This window comes from Pinus tabuliformis, chromosome 9 (genome assembly GCF_031772625.1).
Source record: "Pinus tabuliformis cultivar Carrire ecotype Pingquan chromosome 9, CPIR1, whole genome shotgun sequence".
NCBI lineage: Eukaryota > Viridiplantae > Streptophyta > Pinopsida > Pinales > Pinaceae > Pinus > Pinus tabuliformis.
Window position 1 is genome coordinate 1,716,178,856 of NC_142307.1, and position 22,388 is coordinate 1,716,201,243.

Consider the following 22,388-nt stretch of genomic DNA (forward strand, 5'->3'; position numbering starts at 1 on the left):
ACTTGTGTGCTTGCTTCTATTTCCTTCAGTTGATGATCTGTAATGTGTTGAGCATGTACTTGTATTTATTTCCAGTATTTACATGGTAAATAACTTGTCAATTAACAGAACAAGTAGGTAGGAATAAATCAGTAAAGTACATGAAGGGTTTCTAATGTGCCAGACTTAGAAATTCCGACATGGTACCAGAGCGTGGTTGCAGATCACAGGAGAACTGAGGACATCAGGCGAACAGAGCAGCAGCAGCAGAAAACAGTTGTCCCAAGTGACAAAAGTTGTTCCTAGCAGAGTAGCAACAACGAAGGGGTGACACAGGCACACGTCATCAAGATTGAGCCAGGAAGAGGCAGCGCAGAGGTTGAGGGAGGCAAAGGCAGGCTCACGCAGAACCACGTAGAGGCCAGGAGGGCTGATGCAGTTGGCTGAGAAGGCTGATTTGCTAGTGCCAGGATTGCGCAAAGCCTAGGAGCTCTAACCTTCAGTTTGTTGGGATTTAGGAGGCTGTGGGTAAGTTGCAGAGTGGAGTTGGTGGGGTACTGTAGTCAGAACAGTACCTAACAGGGCAAGACCAAGGTAGCGGGAGTTGTTGCCGAGGTGGATTTCAAACCAAGGAATCCAGATCAGTGTTGCAGTCGCAAAGACGAATGGAGAGGGGCATCTCGACATTGGCAGAAGGGTTTCCACGAGGTAAATCGAGGCTCAGAGGAGTCATACCGAGAACTTCCAGGAGGGAAGTAGAAAATCAACGGAATGGCACTACACGGAGTAAGAGACCAGGCCAGACTGGATGGACCCTCAAACCTCGTAGTCTAGAAGGCCAGAATCTTATCCATACTAGACAAGAATAGTGTCAAGCACTTCACCTTGAGGACGATAGCTATCCCAGTTGATCCAGCTGATAACGACAGGTACGAGGATGCAATGGCGAGGGCTAAGAGTATCATCCTTGACGGGGTCAAGGATCATATAGTACCAAATATTGCCGAGAAGAACACCGCACAGGAGATGTGGGAGGCCCTGACCAAGTTGTATTAGCATACTTCCATGCAGAGGAAGATGCTACTAGAAAATTAGTTGCAATCATACCAGATGAAGAAGGGAGAACAGATCGACCCATTCCTCGGTCGATTGAAGGAGATCCAGGATCAGTTGACTTCCATAGGGGCAATGTCGGATCCATAATTGATGGTGAGAACAACCTTGAACGCAGTCTCAGAACACTGGGAGGTGTTTGTCCAGAGTATATTGGGCAGGGCGACCCTTCCAAATTAGGAGGAAATGTGGGCTTCTCTTTACCAAGAAGAGATCAGAACCTCGGAACACTGGGAGGTGTTTGTCCAGAGTATATTGGGCAGGGCGACCCTTCCAGATTAGGAGGAAATGTGGGCTTCTCTTTACCAAGAAGAGATCAGAAGGTTGAGCAAGGGGGAAGTAGCAGCAAGGGGATCAGAATCAAAAAGGAGGAGGAAGAAGATGTTGCCCTAGCATCTGAGGGAAAGCAGGAGAAACAGAAGAAGGACCTCTCCAAGGTTAAATGTTTCCACTGTGGGGAGCTGGGTCATTATGCGACCCAATGTCCAAGGAAGAAGAGTAAGGGAGAGGCCTCCGAGACCAAGGCAGCACCAGCAAGGGTAGAGAAGGAAGTGGAGACAAACGATGATTGTGCCATGAGTGCTCACATTCCACTTCAAAAGAAGTGGGGAGACATCGAGTTGTAGTTAGGTGGACTACAGGCGATGAGGGGCAGGATCCTCGAGGTAGCCAGCCTCTTGGATTAGAACTTGCTACGGGAGCCCCGAAGAGGAGTAGCAGTACTGGCGATGTCAGTAGAGACGGATGTGGATGGAGCGACAAAGGAAGCTACAGTGTAGGATTCCTAGGACAGCGTGAGGCTAGCAAGCTGCAACAGTGCGAGATGCACGGGAGTGTTGCACCAGTGCAGGATGGCACAGAGGTGTGCAACGATGCGAGATGCATGGAGTTGTTGCAGTAGCGCAAAAGTCAGAGAGGGAGCACTTGTCAGTGACAGAAGGAGCTTTAGCATCAAGAGTGCTTCTATCCTGACGGAGATGTCAGAGTTGGGAGACTAGTTACTTACTTCTCAATAACTGAGTTGCAGTGCAGCAGTTAGCAGTGGTAGTGCTATGGGCAGCACGATGCAGCATGATGAGAGGGGTTGCAGTGCAGATGCAGCAGTGGAAGTGGCAGGGCCATGAGCAGCAACACGAATGCAAAGGGAGTTGCAGTACGGATGTAGCAGTGGCAGTGGCAAGGCCATGGGTAGCAATACAGGATACAACAGTGTAGAGGATGTTGGGCAGCAGGCCTAGCATCAGCACAGGGACCAATGCCAGATGATCAGAGCGATGCTTAGTGAGGAGTATTATTAGAGCACAATCCTTGCTAAGAGGGAGTGTTGATTTTGGGTAGCATCGGATGTGCTCTAGCCACGAAAATTGGTGGAGAAGCTAAGGCACATGAGATCTCCAATACCCAGAAAGGGTTTGGGCAGATTCTAAACAGTTTGGGAGATATTAAAATAATTAATATTTTTAATGGAGTCCCTAAATCTAAACTTAGGGAAAATAAAATATTAATGTGAATTAATATAAAAATGTGTTAGAATAGTCCAAAAGACATGGATCAATCCAGATCTAATCTTAGCCGTTGATTAGGGACTTAATCTCGGTCATTGATTTGTCAACAAGAAAAGTATAAGAGGAGGCTTGAGGGTCACTTGGAGAACACACCAAGAGACCAAGATTTCGACTTTCTGGGGTTGGGTTTGCTAAGAAATTTGACAGAGTGATCAGAGTTGCCGCTGAGGGGCAGTGAATACAGAAGCAGAGAGGCAGAGATAGCACCGGGAGGATCAGCGCAGTAGCCGGAGAGAGGACGCAAAAGCAGCCAAGGGTTCACGCAGCATCAGCCAGGGCTCACGCAGAGCCAGCCAGGGGCTGCGCAATGCCTCAGAGGGCCAGCGTGGGTGACGCAAAGGGCCAAAGGGCTAACGCAGGCCAAGCCAAAGTGACGTTGGGCTAATGTTGGGCCAGAGCGAGGTTGAAGTTGGGGTTTCATGGGGCAGATTGGAGCTGTGGAGCTGCCAAAGTGTTTATCCGAAGTTTCAGCCGAAATATCTACTTCTGAGTAGAGAGGTACTACTGTCGAGATTTTTCTCTGTTGGGTATGTCGGATTTGGCACGCAGATTGTATTCTGAAACTGCTTAATAAATCAAACCCTCAGATAGTTGCACCGGTTTTCCCGCATTGGATTTTTCTGGGGACATTAATCCAAAAACAACGGTGTCACTTGTGTGCTTGCTTCTATTTCCTTCAATTGATGATCTTTAATGTGTTGAGCATGTACTTGTATTTTTTCCAGTATTTACATGGTAAATAACTTGTTAATTAACAAAACAAGTAGGTAGGAATAAATAAGTAAAGTACATGAAGAGTTTCTAACGTGTCAGACTTAGAAATTCCAACACAGCTTCCAACAACAAACTTCGACCTTCCAACAACTTCGACCCCAGCAACAATTTCTACAACTTCAACCTTCCAGCAACTTCGACCCCAGCAACAATTTCTACAACTTCGACCTTCCAGCAACTTCGACCCCAGCAACAATTTCTGCAATTTCTACCTAGCAGCTTCAACCTTGATGCAACTTCAGCAGCTTCGACCTAACAGCTTCACAGCTTTGACCTTACAGCGTCACAACTTCGACATTGCAGCTTCGATGCAACTTCAAAATTTCATCTAGCCCAAAAATTGTAGAAACCCTAACTAAAGAGAGAGGGAGAGAGACCCAAAAACTTTGATCTTGATCTTCTTCTTCTTCTTCGTCCTTTTCCAACTTTTATCTTGAGGAGATCGAACTTGCTTGAGTGAATGTGCAAATGAGGTCGAATTCCTTATTTATAGGCTTGTGAGGGGTACGAATTGCTCTCTTGAGGCCAACTTGTCCCTTCATGTAGGCCGAATTGATCTTTGTGCCATGACAAGGCCTTGGAGGGTCTTTTGACTCTATTTTGACTCAATAATTTTTTCTTTACAATATGTAACATGCCCAAATGGTTCTTCAATACATGAAAATGACTCAATTGACTTTATGACAAACCTAAAAGCACTCAATGAGTGCTTGACCTAAAAATAAATTTCCCTTGAGCATAAAACCCATGCCTCAAGAACACAAATAATAAATTTATTTTTCTCATTTCATTAAATATATAAAATCACGATTACATACGCCATTATGAAGACCGAGCCTAGTTACATATTTCAACATCGACAAATTGGGAAGTCACTCAAAACAAAGGGTCCCCTTGAGTTGGACAACCATATTTCATAGGATAGCAAATCCTTTTGATTGAATCTCAAAATGTTTTGCACAAACAAAATTGGCATTCTAGCTATTGCCTTATTAGATTTCAAGCCAATACATCCATCAGTTCAAGGCATATCGAATTACCAATCTATTCTTTAAGTCACATATTTGCTTATTGCTCTCATTGTTGATGGGAAGCACCTAGTGAAGAGCATCTTATTTTGCAGTTGAAGTATTTAGCATCTATTGAATCAACTATGATACCTTGTAGCTCAGTTTGTCACAACTGCAACTTTCATCCCATGATAATGCATTTCCAAATCTGCGATAAAGGATCATCCCATCCAATAAAACTTCCAACAGTTGGATCAAATCATCAATTCTATAATGTTCTTTTAGGGTTTCTACAATAGACATGCAAGTTGAACTGCTTAAGGTCAATGTATTACTATTCTCTCGATCAAACATCCTTGTGCTATACCCATGGCTCTTCAGAAAAAATTTCTATTAACTATATATATTAGCAATTAGTCCCATTTTGATATTATCTTATTTCAGACACTGAACATATTCAAATTTGTCGCATGCCTCTACATCACGAACAATAAGAGATTCCATAAACAAAGGAAAGAAATAACCTGTGCATGCATTTGTCAAAGTGCTGAGAGGTTTATCATTCAAACTCTCATAAGGCATTCTTATATAGACCATGGAAATTTAGAAGCTTTTGTCTCTCATGAATCATCATTGCAAAAATTCAAGCTTTCCAGCCTTCACAGCCTTTATATCCCATTAACCAGTCATCCAGAAATTTAAGGATTTCCCAATTCACAAGTAAAATCATTTTGCAACCTCATTGTTATTACACATTATAATTCACCATGTTTGTGTTCCAGTTAGTAAAAATAAAGTTACAATTTAATTAAGCTAATGAATATGCTTGCTGGAAAAACTTGGCCAAATACCTAAGTTCCTAGACATCCAGTGAAAAGCAGTAAAACAATCTGGTACATGGAGTGTCAACCTATGTTTTTGAATCTCAGGTGATACTTTTTTTCTTCCATGAAATGTGTATTCCCAGGAAACCCACAACGCAGTTCCCCTCATTCCAAGAATGATACACGGGATAAACTGGATTCTTCGGGGCTTAAGACCAATACAACAATATATTCATTAAGAGACCAACGCATCACTTACAGAAAACGATCCTGGGTGGGAAGGATAACACTCTCCTCAACCACCTGGGCTAGACCCAATTGACTCTTAGCTGATATTCTGTTCCTGATTCTCATTTATTTCCATTTATTTTCTTCATCTATTTGCATCCAAACAAAGTCCATGCCACAAAACAGCAAAGAGCATTATAGAAGTATATTAAATGTGCTGAATCTCTTCTTTAAAGAAAACAGTTTGTAAAATTTGTGGCCTTAAGCAAAACATCAGAAAATGTGATAAACTTTATATCTATCTGTCAAACTCCAATGACTTTTTTGAAAATTAACTCAAGCTTTCAATCTTAGCAACTTGCCAGTTTTGTCCCACCCCAACTATGAAATATCTTCCAGGTACAGAAAAAGCTTACTGAGTTAATTCAATGACTTGAAACCCTGACAACTAATACAAAAAATGCACATGAGCATCTTGACATGCATGATTCAAGATCTTATAAATTGGACTTGTTTACAGAAAATATTTTCTAATTTCCCAATCACATATAACAAAGAGTGTATCTAAGATCCAATGATGAAATCAAAAGGTGAGGTATATAATTTATGGAAGGCCATGTACGCAACTTCAAATTAGTGAAGATCAATTGCCCTCTCATTGCAGGAAACATAAACCACAATTTGCAGCCCTAAGGTAGATCCATCCATTACAAAACCCTTAAAGAAGTGCACCACACTGGCAAGCTTCAATGTTATAAATTATAGTGCATATGTTGCACACAAAGCTTGCCTCTGATGGTTGCAAAATTGCACAAGCACCATAGCCAGTGACTGATTATGCAATCTGGAGCATATATCACTCCTATTCACTAGATAAAACTTTTGATAAAAGAAATCAGCATGCGTTCAACACACTTCAAATATGTATTTAAAATTTCTGGTTTGGCCTGTCATTGCAGGAAACATAAATTGCAATTTGCAGCCATAAGGTAAATGCATCACATTTTCAAGCTTCAATGATATATATTATAGTGCATATGTCACACACAAAGCTTGCATGTGAGGATTGCAAGATTGCACAAACACCATGGCCAGTTATTATGCAATCTGGAGCATATATCACTCCTATTCACAAGATAAAAAAAATTAAACCAGAACTGAAAATATTATATTAAGAAAATTAGCACCTGAACACACAGCATTGCATCAGTGGTACAAAATATCCAGATTGCGGGCTATCAGCGTCAAGCTGTTCAGAATGCCTGATTCCACTAGATAAAATTTTGATAAAAAAAATCAGCATGCATTCAACACATTTCAAATTTCTGGTTTGAGGTCTGAACTGGCAGCTCATTCCAGGGAATAAATGCTTTTGACCACATTGTCATCTAAGTACTCATATCCTAGTAAAACCACGGTAATTAGCATTGAAGTTATGCATTCTCATGATAAACTATTCAAAGATACAACCAAGTTATCACTTACTTGTGGCTGCAGGATGTGAAAATTTTCCCGATCTCGCACTCCATTTTCTGCAATCCTTTTTTCTCTATATTTTGTCCACTTCTCTATAATGGAGCTTGATGCACTTGTCCATCTTTTTTATCAAATTTGAATTCCCCAAACCTTGAGAAGCTCTCCAGTTGATCAGTTTGATCACAGTGCTCTGTTTCGCTTACATACCCTGCCTCTATCCCTTCTGACTCTCTATAATAATCTGGGTTAGCTGTAAGAATGGAAATTGTTAGATCCCAGAGGAGAATCCTGTTGTTCATAACTGAATGTACTTTCTGATCTGCCACTACCACTACTCTCAATATCATCTACAATAATAAAAGGAAAATCTAAAGTTACAAAGCATTATATAAGCTATTTTCAAATTTATACCATTTGCTTTGCAATCCATTGATGAAGATATATTTGCAGAATCAAATAAAGCTAACCGTGCTGTCTGCATTTCTGACTTCATACTTCTCTTGTCAAATGTGGCAAAATCTGCACCATATGATTTCTGTGCTCCAAAGGGAGATATCACAAGGCTATCCCCTAGAACCTCTGAAAGCTCACAATTAGAAGTTGTAACTTCATCAGCACTGAACCCAAATGATGCCCTATATGCTTCAATCTGTTCTGCATCTGGTTTATTGGATTCCACATGCCAATTCTGTTGCCCATTTCCACCAGTATCAGAGGAAGCATTCATTTCTTGTGAAGAACTACACTGCTTTTCTCCAGATTGACATGCCTGCTGCAAATGATCCAACTCTGCTGACATGGATCGAGATTCTGTTGAATCCTGTGATAGCATGAAACTTCTAGAGGCTGCCATGTCAAGATTAAAAGACTTTGAGGGTTCATACTTCGGGAAAAAGGTGTCTTGACCAGACAGTGAAGCACTCCAATGACCAGGTGACTGTAAATCAGGGAATGACAAAGGGGTCCCAGTACCAGAAACCCCAGGCTTTGGCGATACTAGTTGACTGGCAGGACTCCCTGGATATAGTTGATATGCAGCTTGAAGATCATTTGTGGCAACATATCCCGATGATGTATATGGGGAACAAGAAAAAGTTACTCCATTCTCCTTGTGAACAGTTTTTACATCTAATGATGCAAGTAGTTGAGCATATGGCACATCTGGTGATGATGGGGTTGTAAGATGAGCTAACTCAGGTGGAGGAGTAAATGGAGCAGTAGAAGGTTCAGTAGTAAATGTTGAGAAAACAGGAGGCGATACAAGTTGTGTCTCATGTGCATATGGCCCTGTAGCAAACATAGTTGATGTTGGTCCACCAGGTGAACAGACATTGGCAGACAGAGACAAAAATCCATTTGGTGACTGAACAGAAGAAGGATTCGCTGAATTTGTAAAAGAAGCTGGAGAAGAGGGAGGTGCCAGTAACGATGGAGCCAATGCTGTAGACTGATTAGCACCACCTGCTGGTTGAACTCCATTTGTTCGATTTCCAGACAAATTTCCATCTGGAATACGTGATGGCACAATGCGCTTCCCTCGTTTTTGTGATCCAAAACAAGAAAATCCACTCCAGCAACCTATCCATCTTCTCTGCTATCAATCAGATGTGCATTCAAATCAATTCAGAAAGATAATATTGAAAAAGGCTAAAAAGTGGAATTCTAACAAACTAAACAACCTGGAAATTATGACCAAGCATAATAGAAAAGGGAAAAAACTTCCGTGGAAAAGGAAAAAGGAAGAAACAACTATAAACATGTGAAGTCAAACAATTGAGATAATTAACCATGGGAGATACAAGAAAATGCATTTCGTTAAGTAACAAACAGCTTGGAAGCTATAATCAAGGATAACAGGGAAAGGGAAAGAAACAAATATGAACTGGTAGAGAGTGTAAAAATGTGCTCCATCCTTACCTCACAATAAAGCATAAAAGGAAGCAACAACATTACAAGGTCAAAGCATATTTTCTTTTTGTTGCTTTATTAGTTAAAAATTAGCATTTATGAAGTAAGATGAATCCCTGGTGAATGTAATGCACCTATGGAGAATAATGTGGGGTACCTTCCAAGGGAGTAATGAATGTAATGTGACCATAACCATGAAATAAGGTGATTTAGTAGTTTGTGGGTAATAAATAGACCCACTAGATACTTAGAAGGAAAATATAATAACAAGGGGTAGTTGGCAAAGACCCCAAGGAATACTCATGAGAGAGTATATATACACAATCACCACTGTATTGGATATGTTGAGTATTTGATTGTCGCGAGTATGGCTTGTGAAGTGATTCCTTCTATTGTGTTACACTACTTTAAAGGTTCTCTCTATATTCTTGTGTTTATTTTAATATTTTTGTATGCATGCACTGTGATTATCTCAAGTTAAGGGTTATCTTTTATCTTTTACCTGCTAATGTTTACTACAGCAAACAGTAAGTTACAGACCAAAGGGGGGCAGATGAACAAAAAGACATTGACTATTGTAAAAATAAACTTAGTTTTTTATTTTAACCAGGTAGAGCTCCAGGCTCAAATGTAACTCCACGCTTAGTAGGCACCCATGTTCTCATTGTGTCTTGGGAGATCCACACTAGCCACTTCCAAATGGGAGTTCAGCACAGGCCACTTATGAAAGGGACAAAAACATTGGCCGATTATGAAAAGTTTTTTTATTTTGACCTGGTAAAGCTCAAGGCTCCTGATCCTATGTAACTCCATGCTTATTAGGTGCCCACGTTCTCACTATGTCCAGGGAGTTCCACGCTGACCACTTACAAATGGGAGCTCAGCACAGACCACTTACGAATGGGGTGAAGACATTGGTCGTTTATGAAAACTTGATTTTACATATATAATAGAAGAACCAGCAACATAGTTGACCAGATGGAACACCTGTGTTGATCCATCTTGACCCCAGATCTATCAAGAATCAGAAGGATTTAAACCCCTCTAAGTGCAAGCCTTTTTATTGTGCAAAGCATGTGAAAAGGTTTGGACCTCAAAGATGTGATCCCTTGTTATGAATAAAAATATATATAAAATAATTTAAATGATGTAAAACTATAAAAATAATAAATAATGATTAATTAGTAACTAGTTAATGAAAAGGTATGTCCCTAAGGACATAACCATTGGTGAAAAGGTACCTGCCTAGGGTATATAAGCAAGCCCTCACCCTCATTGTAATCATCTCATATCACATCAATTCTTTTATACATTATACAACATACAATTACTTTGTCCTACAATAAATGTCTTCGTCTTCGAAGTATTCTGAAAATTATTGTTGCGTATACGAACTTTGTTCGTTACATTGGTATCAGAGCATTGCTCTGAGCATACAAACCTTGTTCATTACATTGGTATCAAAGCCACGTTGGCAGATCCCAGCCTTTGGCCATCAACTTATCGTCGCAACTAAAGCGTTTCGCTACACGAGTTGGGGTTTCTCCACTTTCAAAAAAGAGTTATTTATTAAAAATAAAAAATAAGGGCCTTTGGCCATTGACATTTCAATGATCCTAGTAAACAAAAAATAGTCCAATGTAAATTTTGAAGGAGAACATTCGTATATATAAAAAGGTTCTACATTATTGATAAAAAGTGCATAATAAAGTCAAAAGAGAATATTTCCAAATATCTTTAAAACTATATGTAAGAGAAGGAAGAGTAGATAAGATTATCTTGATTCTTCATTAATGGTTTACAAGCTCGTGGTTTTAGCAACCCATGGTAAAAGAAGAACAAAAGGAATACAAATCACTTTATGTGAATGGTAAGTTTTACATTTTACGTGGAGAAAATTCACCGAGTCAAAGGCACATAGGTGGACATATATTTTATATTATACCCCAAAGATGTTTGTAACTTTTCAAAAGGAAAAAAGAAAAAAAATATAAATATATATAGAAAAAAAATAAATAAATAAATAAAGTTAAAAAAATTATAAAAAAAAAGGAAGAGAAAGGGTTGAAGTAAGAAGAAGGAAGGGGAAAATTCCAATTCAATTATAAAAAGAGTAATTAAAATAAATCAAAATTAAGGAAGCATTTTTCAAGAGTAAAGGGAGGAAAAAAACCAAATTATTGACTAATACAAATAGAGTCAATCTCTGAAAAAAAAAAATAAAAATGGAGCCTAATTCGAAAATAAAGGAAGTTTCTCCTATAAAGGTATCCCAATTGTAGATCTTAGATTATTTACATTAAAAGGGTGTATCCAAAGGAAAGATATTAGTATCGTTATTAATCCAAACATCGAGGATAATTACATCAATATTAATTTGGCAAATCAATTATTAGTTCTAGAGCCAAATATAGGCGAACGAAAAGGTCTTTTTAGAGAAAAAGAATATGAAATTAATAATTTACAAATGACAATTGATCATTATGAGTACATATCTCAATTATGTGTCCTAGCTATGCTTGACAAAGAAGTTCACATAATTCTCGATCGACCTTGGTTCAAGGAATTACGTATGTTAATTTTGAACACAGAACATAGTAAATAAAATAAAAAATTACAACAACAACAACAACAAAATCTTGATGTTCCTTTACAAGAAGATGGTCATGTTCCAAGACATGACAACAAAATCAAAACCGATAATGGCTTCATCAAAAGATCCTAAGGATATTGTGAAACTAATGTTTCAGGAGAATCCAGAAATAGTATCAAAGAAGCAAAAAGAGCTTGAAGAAGTCATATCCAACAAAAATAAGGAAAATTCATGTTTGAAGGAGCATAATCAGAAACTACTTACATAAGTGAGAAAATGTAAAGCTAAGAAACACCAATGCTTAAAGAACCTTAACCAAAGGTTATTAGAACAAATCAAGTGTTTAAAAGATGAGAAGCTTAAAAACCAAAATAAAGTTGATTCAGAAAATGAGGAACTCTTACGTCTCAAAAACCATAATCAAAGTCTACTCACTCAAATTAAGAAACTTAAGGATGATAAAAAATCATTGAAAAACAAATTAGAAGAACTTATCACGAAAGAAGTGTCAAAGTCTTCAGTCCAAGTGGAAGAAAGAGGAACAAATACTAATCCAGTGAATATCACAACTTAAGAAGATAGAAGATGAGAGACCAATAGAAATTAGAACATATTCAGAAGTTGTAGTTCAAATAGTGGAAATTCCAAGTGATGATTTAGTAGCCAATTCAACTACAACAGTACCTGAAGTAAATCAAGAAACTGCCACACACAAGATAAGGGAAAGTCCAACTAGAAGAACTCCTTATCGACGTCTGAATCACAAAAGCAGACAATTAAGTCAGTCTACATATTTGAACCAATCAGAACGGAAGCAATAGATTTATGTTCCAAGGAATACTGAAGTTTGCAGAATCCAGTCCTATGATAACAATTCATTACCAATTTCCAGTGATCAGAACATTCTACAAAAGATTAATCTAGGATGGTCAAATCCATTTTCAGCCCGACAATTTTATCTATCACTTGGAGGATCCTATCGTCTTGTGTCAACGAGGATGACAATTTTGCGACGAGAAGACACTCAAAACAGGAAAAGAGATTAAGCCCTTAATAAGCTTTGAGGACAAAGCTTTTTGAAGAGAAAGGCAATGTTATGAATAAAAATATATATAAAATAATATAAATGATGTAAAACTATAATAATAATAAATAATAATTAATTAGTAACTAGTTAATGAAAAGGTATGTCCCTAAGGACATAACCATTGGTGAAAAAGTACCTACCTAGGGTATATAAGCAGGCCCTAACCCTCATTGTAATCATCTCATATCACATCAATTCTTTTATACATTATACAATATACAATTACTTGTCCTACAATGGATGTCTTTGTCTTCAAAGTATTATGAAGTATTTTGTCTTTGTCTACGTATACGAACTTTGTTCGTTACATTGGTATCAGAGCATTGCTCTGAGCATACAAACCTTGTTCGTTACATCCCTCTTGAAATTGGATAAATCCAAGATTAAGATGGATCTATGCTGGTGATTATTAAAGTGTTTTTTTATCCAAAATTAAGATGGATCTAGGTTGGTGATTGTTAAAGTGATTTTGTTTCTTAATGTGAAAAGACAACATAACATCAATATCATACTAACTTGTTCATGACACATCTTCCCAATATTGGGCTATAGAATGTGCTTCTTGCACAATCATTATATTGCAAGGGAAGCATATAACCAAACACAGAGATCCGTGAAATATGTCCTATGATTCAAATGGTTTTCCTCAAGAAGACCTCCATTTGGCAATCCAAAAGAAAACAAATCTGCAACCAAATAACACTAATCCATTTTACCACTTTTTTAAAAGTGGATTATTGATGACAAAGTTAAAACAGAAAAAGAATAGGCACCCTATTCTTATCCCAATCATGCACTTTAGGCCAAGGCATTCACAAGGTAAAGAGACCATCGACAATCTCTCTATTGCAATGTCTGTACCAAGCACCTTACCATTGTCAAGAATTTGACCACATTACACTTGCCATGTTCCCAGGAATGAATAAGATATTTAATCATATTAATTTTGCTGACTATAATTAGCCACACAAGACAAAGAGTTTTGGGTTGCTAAAATTGAACATTTTCCCATCTATGATGAAATTCACCATGCCACAAATGAATAATTAAAGCAAACCTTCCAAAGGCTAGAAACTCTAAACAGAATGTCTCTCCGTAGAAGAAAGCCTTTTAATATTCAGCTAAAGCACTTAATACTCCTTGATGGCACAGCATCAGGTTCATTTACATCAGAAGGTTTATGCCCAGTTCTAAGAAGTCAATATACATTAAAACCTTGTCAGTTTGTCGTTGTTGCACATTGCAAACAGCATCACTTTATAAGCTGACTTGAACCTGAACTGGGCTCAAAAGAATATGCTTAATCCAAGAAATAGACTAATACACTTAAATGCAATGCAAATTTCAAACTGTCCCTACCCTGCATGAACCCATCGGTCTGGAGCAACCTTATATAAAGCTGTGATCTGAATGTCTACACACTTCCAGTGAACTAGTTTGCCACACCCCATAGAAGCAAACGTATGGTCAGCTCTATCGACTAAACACCAGGAACACTTTCCAAACTTAAGGGTACAGCAACAATTCAGATGTACAGAATCTAATCCTTCCACACTGTGCAATACGCAGGACAGAATCTGACCATATATCACAAGCACCCAAAAGGCAATCTGATAGAGAGATCTTTAATATAAAATTTGGACATGGATCTTATACACATCCAGCCTAACAGAAGGGTATTAATAACCCCTTCAACAGAACTAAGAGAAACAGTTCAAAATGGAAATTCCCCCACACATAGAATTTGTCGGAGAAATGTATAAGATATTCTCAGCCATATGTTGATATATTCAAAGAAACAACCGTCTTGGTCCATTACTCCTGTCATACACATACCAACGTAGACTGTGACATATATTCAAAGGGTTGTTGTCAACCAAAGTAGAAAATATAAGACTTCCTCCTTTAAACTAGAAAGACATAATGACAGACCTTGCATTTGGTAAAGATGGGTAAGAAGATTTCAGACTTCAGAACTTTTTATCAACTCTCCGAAAGATACTTTCTTTCCTTTTAACTTCTATCACTGTGGATAGAGTTTTCAATCCCAAATTGAAAAAATTACATCTTGATCTTTGACTACAACTTTACTTGTAACAGTGGATTCACAATAAATGCCATGACCCAACAGAACATTTCTATGTGTCTAGACTTCATTGCAACCCATCCATGCCTTACCACAACCTACAGAGGTATAACCTAAAGTTTTACAGCAACAGAAAAATTCAACCCATTCCTATACAATTCTGCAGACCATTCATACAACAAAAATATACTTCGGCCAGGCCCTCATATAATCCTCTCACCCTTGCAGGCTGCTACATATATATGAGTACTCCAAATTCAGATACCTAGATTGTCAGTGTATAACATGTCTTCTTTCCTTTCCATACATTTACAATCAACAACAGTTTGAACCTTTTCCAAGGAGCAGATCCATTGCTTACACTTATCGAGTTAAAACACTTACAAGACACAATTGATTTTGTTTTTGAACTGAGCATAAACATAACTCCATGCTTATCACAGATCCATGCTCTCACTGTGGCTTGGGATGTCTGCAGAAACCACTTACAATTTTCCTCGCAGTAGTGGTGATGACCCAAGACACTCTTGGGAGGTCCGCAGAAACCAACTACAATTATGCTCACAATAGTGGCGATGACCCAAGACACTCACCAAATCACCTCCCTCCAAAAGCATCACACAATACCAAGAGGGCAGAAAAAAGCTTTGTAATTTGCCTCCAAATGCCCATGACAGAGGCAAGACCCTACCCATACAGAAGTTGGTTCACTGACCACAAAATGAGAATCTGGGTAGCTTATAATTACATAATCTGAATTGTCCTGGGAGGTCTGCATCAGCCGCATACAAATTTTCAATCATTGTAGTTTCGCTACTTACAATTTTGCTCACACTGGTCCAAGTGACGAAAGGCACTCTGAAATCACGTATCCTCAAAAGGATCAAACAAAAAAATGGGTGAGGAAGGGGGAAGGTGAAAGTTAAAAACTCATCAATTTGCCTCTTCCTGCCCTGAAGCTGGGACAGACCCAACCCATACAGGTGTTGGCTCACCAAACACAATATGAATCTGGGCAACTGGATTACAAAACCTATGGTGAACTGAACAATAAAGACACATGTAACACGAACTTTTGCAGGGGACTCCAACGGACATATATTATGCTATCCACATCTCCTCAAAAATATACAGAAGAACAAAGTACCGCAAAGCAATCAATGAATACAAACTCAAACCCATGGTTGGGACCAAATGCAATTCGACAAAATGCATATTATTTCCAGAAACGTTTTGCACCTTCGAATTACACATCGAACTGCGGTCAACAAGCCCAAACGCCCTCAATACCCAACTCAAATTTTGCATCAGACATCACAAATTGAGGTAAAGAAAAACCTCAACGGTCATTTTAATGGGCATCTGTACAACTCACATTACTAAGACTACAGTAACTTATCGAATGCAGCAAAAGGGTGCAGTATAAACAAAAAGTGCATAGTTAGTACCCGTTCTTCAACAGGATGCCGGGGGTCAGCTGAACTGATAGCAGTGGCAGCAGCATTCAGAGTCGCTGCACTGCTACTGCCTGCGTTGTTGGCCATCGTTAACTTCCTTTCACATTTCTCAAAGTAAAACCCGCACACCGCTCGTTTCTCACATCCCCCGTCAGTTTAACTTCTGTTAAGTTCAACAGTTCCCTTCAAGTTTCAACCCCTGTTAAAAGAAAACGGCCCTTCAAATCTCGAAGTAAATTCGCTCAGTCCACAAATAACTTCCCACGACCAGATCTCCCAGCGGGTCCAGAGTTCGAAACGCCCACGCAACCTCCAGAAGAAAACACGATTGTACGAACCAATCGAATCTTAACCCAGGTTTCTGCAACTGGTGTCGAATTCGGGAAGAGTAGAGCCGCAGCGAGCTACAATTGGGGCGTGAGAACGATAATGGCCGTGCACTGAGACGATCCGACGGACGAAATCATGGGAGTATGCCTCCGGCATGCGATCTGTTCGCAGGTTATCAGACACAGATGTTTTTGCGGATTGCTGTAAACAGGCGTGAGAGAGTGAGTGTGTTTGTTGGGCTGCGACGAGGCTGCCGGCCAAGCCTCGAAGTCAGGACCGGGGCTAGGTTTGGTCACCACCGAGCCTCGAGCGTATTTATTCCTTGTTTCGTAAGCAATCCAGGATTAAAATTTAAAAAATAATTTGTTCCTTGTCGTCGAACCTTATTTTCAAAACCTTTGAATAATATTGATGTAGTTGATTAATGACCACACGGGATCTCAAATGGAAAGGGAGAGGAGGTGGGGTTCCAAGTTTACATCATAAATGCTTAAATGGCTGGCTTCCTTTCAAGTCTTCCCCATTTCTTTCCCTTTCTTTTCTCTATCCACGTGTCACTAAACATGTTGATTGGATGAAAGTGAGAAGGATAGCAAAGCCCAGAGACCCTTTCTTTTTCATGACCACATGTCATTGTCCTTAAACATGGTGATTGATGTAAGTGGGCAGGAGAGAATAGCTAGTATATAGGCATTTGATGTTGAGTGGATGGAAGTTATGAAGAGATCAAAGTCCAATGCACAGACATATGATCATGCAAAGGAGATCAATGGAGCATTCCATTACTTAGGTAGACATAAAGGAAGCACTATAAAAAGAATATGTGATCACTAGATGGGAGTTAAGAAGAGGGCCAGAGGGTCATTATGGTAGGGAATGGTTGGATGTTTTTATGATGATTATTCCAAGAGTATGCTATAAGATTTTTATAGTGAGGAAGAAAGTTAGATTCTTTCTTAGAATTGCTCTATGTTTTTGTTAGGTCAAGGGAATGTGTGTCTTTTTAAAGGATAGTCTCACATTATAATTGAGTGTGATTTAGTAAGTATTGTTTTTTATTGATTTATGATGATTTGATGTAGAAGTGATATTAATGATATAAAGAAAGTGTATTTGTTTATTATATTTTTAATTATTATAAATATAATAATGAAAAGGTTTTTTTAACATAAATATGTAAAAATATATGATGTACCAAATTTATTATGCAAATGACTCAATATTTTGCTAACAATTTTATCATAAAATTAACGTTATTTTGTGTGGGAAAAAAAAATTTCTTTAAGATTTTTTTTTTCATTTTTGTGTTATAAGTGGTGAAAATATATCTACCAGAATTTGAATTTTGGTGAGGAAAAACAACAACTATTTTGACCAATCAACCAAAGCTTTGCTGAAAACATAAATGTCTAATAATGTAAAGGTAATGAATTAAAATAGTTAGTGATCGTTTTAATTTTGAAATAATTGTTGTGAATAGTGAAAAATAATTGAGGAACAATTTCAAGAAATGTCATTAAGTGCCTAATGGGCTTTTATATCACATTTAAATAGATAAAAATACCATGACATCAATGTTGAGCCAAGTTAGTGATTCCACAAGTGTTTTTTAATAGAGGTCCCCTCAACACCCTTTTATTTTTTGTTCACACCATTCTCACAATCTCTTTTATTGTTTGTTCATGTTGGTTATGTTGACAAACCACATGCATTATCATTTTACTATAATAGTGTTGTGAAAGTGTTCTCTTAAGGTAACATGTGACTCAAGCAAGTACTCTTTAAATGATCATTTAAATTGTTTTGAAAAATAAAATAAACTCTTTGTATACTTCCTAAGTATCACAATCAAACATCTATCACCTTGTAAAAGATGAGATACCATCTTACTTGTACTTCATAGCACATCCCACGCCTCTCATTAAAGCAATTGTGATCACTTGCGCTAAACATGCCACATGCTTATGCAGAATTTGACTCTAGTTGAGGAAATATCAACACCCTCACTTGACCAATAAGTGAAGCCTCTAATAATTACCTTAACTTGTTTTAATTATCACACTCTATATATACTTTATTTGACCATTGTTTATAGAGGGATTATTTGAGAGTTACTAAAAAAATATACCATTTATATTTTGCATCAAACACTTTCAGGTTTCAAGACAAAAATTTATATGTACTATGTATCCATACGATTAATCTCTAGTTTCATTAGTGATTCTCTTTAAATTAGTATTGTTAAATTAAAATGTCGTATTAATATAGTTATGATCAAGATATTTTTAGCACTAATTTACTCACTTAATTAAGCCGAAGGCTTTTTTATGTTGAGGTTTTACCTCAAGACATTATTAATATTCGTCATACCTGACAGAATCTGAATAGGTGTCCCTTCCCCTCTTTATTGTTCATACATTTACAATCTGCCGCATTGGATTGGTCCCGTTGAGTTATAATTAATCCATTGAGTTGACGCCTTCAGCATTTCTTTGCACATCCATGAAAATACTAGTTTAATCTTTACAACCAATTAAATGAAGGAATTGTATGCGCCTTATTCAAAATATTTTTTTATCATTTTTGTTGGAATATCTCAATGTAAATCAAGTACATTTTAATCAATCTAATAGAAAATGTACATTTGATGTTATTGATTGATACATAGACATCAAAAACCCCAAAGAAGATGAAAGTAAGACTACAACATGTTTCCAAAATTTACTTGTGAATGAACATTAAATTTTAGTTGAAATGCACTAAAAATGATAAATTTTAAATAAATTTTACCCTTAACAAAAGGTTAGTACTGAGTATGTTACTCTCATGATATACAAACAATCATGTGTCTAAATCTTAATTAATACTAATTATAATACTCTCATCGTATATAAATAATCATGAGTCTCAATCTTAATAAATTGTGAGCAATTTGATATATTAAAATATGAGCAAAAATGTATAAGAAAAAACAAAAATAGAATTGTACTATTTAGAATACCTTAACTTCAAATCTATTAACTTAAATTTCATTTAGTATTTGTTTACAGTTTTTTCTAAAATAATAATATTAAATTGAAATATAAAAATATTGATAATCTTTATTTATATATTATAAATATGGTATAAAAGAATATATTCACATACTAATATAATATTAAATTAATTGTGAGATTAATATGGATTTCATTCCATCTCATTTTTATCCCTGTAAAACTTTCATATATATTTTAAAATAAATAATATACAATATTAAAAAAATTATGATAAAGTTATATATATATATATATATATAACTCAAATTTTATATTAAAAAGGTTTCAACCCTCTCCTATGTTTCAGGGACTTAAAACACAATCAATATTTTGGATATGAAAGGGCTTTTGGCTACCATTTTCTTGTAAATACAAGTTCATCAACACCTCAATGTTAGGGCATGGTGGTAACATGTGAGAACATGGATTCAAAATTTTATATACATGTGCACCCATGAGCACTAAAATAATAATAGATGGGTGTCATGGTGAACGTGTTTGATTCAAAGAACGAGGCACAAAAGCCATACTCATGCAAATACAAGTTCCAAGAAGGAGCATGATCCATATTTCTGGCCCATCCAACTTCGAGGTCAAGTCAATCTATTGGTTCTGAAGGAATAGGGGTAACCATTTTATATGAATTGTTAAACCTTGTGACACTTATTCCCACTGAACAATCCACTCAGTGAAAATATTTAACATAAACATTTTGGAAACATAACTTATTGAGCTCAAAAGTCACATGAAATATTCTCTCTCATCAAATGTAAGACATTTTATTTTAAATTTTCTCATATAAAGCAAAAAGTTTTTCCAAATTTTTTTAATTAATTACAATGATTTTGAAATAATATCAAATAGAGTTGTGTAAATCATTTATAAAATTCTAAATTTTTACTCCAAATAAATATATACATATGAACTAAATATAATAAATTTCAAATAATATAATATTAAACTAGATATTAATTAATTAATTATGATCTAGACCAGAACAAAAATATCGCCCACCATTATTTTCAACAATTTAATCTCGCCCATCATTATTTTCAACAATTTAATCTACATAAATTTTATTATTAGGTAAATTTTATTAAAAATATATATTTTATTATTATTTATATTTTATTAAAAATATATGTTATTGATTTATGTCTTAGTTAATATATATTTATAGTATATTAATCATATATTATTATATAATTTAATTGTTATAACTCTTACAATAATAACATTAAAATCGAAAATATGATACTTCTCTTGTATCAAATAGTTTCTATTTAACAAAAATATAATTCAAATATTTCAAAGTACATGTTGGGAATAAAAGATATAATTTAAATATTTTAAAGTACATGTTGGGAATAAAAGTTTCTAGAATATGTGTATTCCTTAAATCGTATATCATTATACATAGGTCCCCACATTTAACCAAACAAAAGTAGTCAACTTAGTTGTTATATGAAATAGTTTAAAGGGGTATTAACAAGTGGAGTAGCAATATTCCGCTTGCCAAGATTTAGTTTCGCATATAGTGATATGTGTAAAGTTGGTTGTCATGTTCAACATGGACAAGTGGGTGTGATGATAGACAAAGATCCTAGTGCCTCGTGTCATTCACAATTGATACATTTATCAAGTGACACAAAAGTTAAACAATAGACATTCAAGTTATACAAAATTGTAAGAAAAAAACAAAAAAGTGTTTAGAGTGCTTGTGATCATCCAATGGAGAGTGTGCTAATGGTATTGATGCAACCACGACAACAATTGTGATAGTTTTAGCTTAAACAAATTTTGATAATATTGTGTTGTGCTTGATAATAAAAATAACTTGTAGAGAAATAAAACAAACAATAAACAATGAGACAATAGATTTGGACCAAAATTCCACTTTATATTTTCTTAATTTGAAATATAGTGTATAACCAAATATGAAAAACATAAACGCATGCCCATCCAATAGTATTTGACCTATCACAATTTCAACATATGGTACAAATAATTTTGTAGTGAAATATCCATTCATCTTCCATTTATTCATATTCTTTAGTTACCGTATTGTACAAAATTTAAGAAGAGATACATGTGTAAAATAAGGCAATCACTTGTGATTGTTGGTGTTTTAAATGATTATGTTATTTTGATTTATGTATGTGAGATAAAGGTATGCACTAAGGCAGTTGTTGATAAGAGATTTCATATAGTGAGTACTAACCTACTTCTCACTAGCAAATTAGGTATACTAGTGACATACGACAAGAAATCAAGAGTTTCATGATACTAGGAAAAGCAAGATTTAAATTTGGATTTGGGAGGGGAGAAATGAATAACATATAATGCACCCATAATGAGAGATGTTTTGAGCAATTATTGAGTTGGAGGAACAAGAGGGGGAGAATAACTAGCTCTAAGCAACTTGCACACAAGACAAGCATAACCTTTCTCTACTCTATGATACAAATCCCTATATCAGGTTCAAGGAACCATGATAAGAACTTTCTAATCTACTTGATGATTTGATGAATCAAAGCAAAAGCATACAAGAAAATGATATCAAACTAATAAAAATTTAAATATGGAGGGGACACAGGATATTACATTATAAAATAAGTAGATTGCATCAATAAGATCATACATTTGGGTGACAAGATGGCTCCAAATCCATTGCCCTCAGTTTCATTCATCTCAAGGCTCTCTCAAGTCTAATAACCTTCAACAAGTCTCCAATTTCTTCCTATGGCCAAGTATAAGGAAAGGCACAAAATGGGCAAGCTTTTGAATGGAAATAAAGGATTTGCGCTATCATAAATTTGATACCCTCCAAGGACTAAGAACCATAATCAAGTGTGAAGAATGCCCTCTTACACACTTGAAGATTTAGTTGAATAATAGGTCCACATTCTCGAAGAGTTCAAAA

At 36.4% G+C, this 22,388-nt stretch overlaps 1 protein-coding gene across 1 annotated transcript in view; it reads right to left on the reverse strand.

Moving 5' to 3' along the window:
* The window catches only part of LOC149155559 (uncharacterized protein At1g76660-like), a 54,150-nt gene extending 37,436 nt beyond the window's left edge, over positions 1 to 16,714 (reverse strand). The window contains 4 exon segments of the mRNA XM_089445711.1: positions 6,979 to 7,091; positions 7,094 to 7,219; positions 7,381 to 8,560; positions 16,092 to 16,714. Of these exon segments, the coding sequence (XP_089301837.1) occupies positions 6,979 to 7,091; positions 7,094 to 7,219; positions 7,381 to 8,560; positions 16,092 to 16,187 (1,515 nt within the window). The 5' untranslated portion in view covers positions 16,188 to 16,714.
* Positions 16,715 to 22,388: the final 5,674 nt, after the last annotated feature.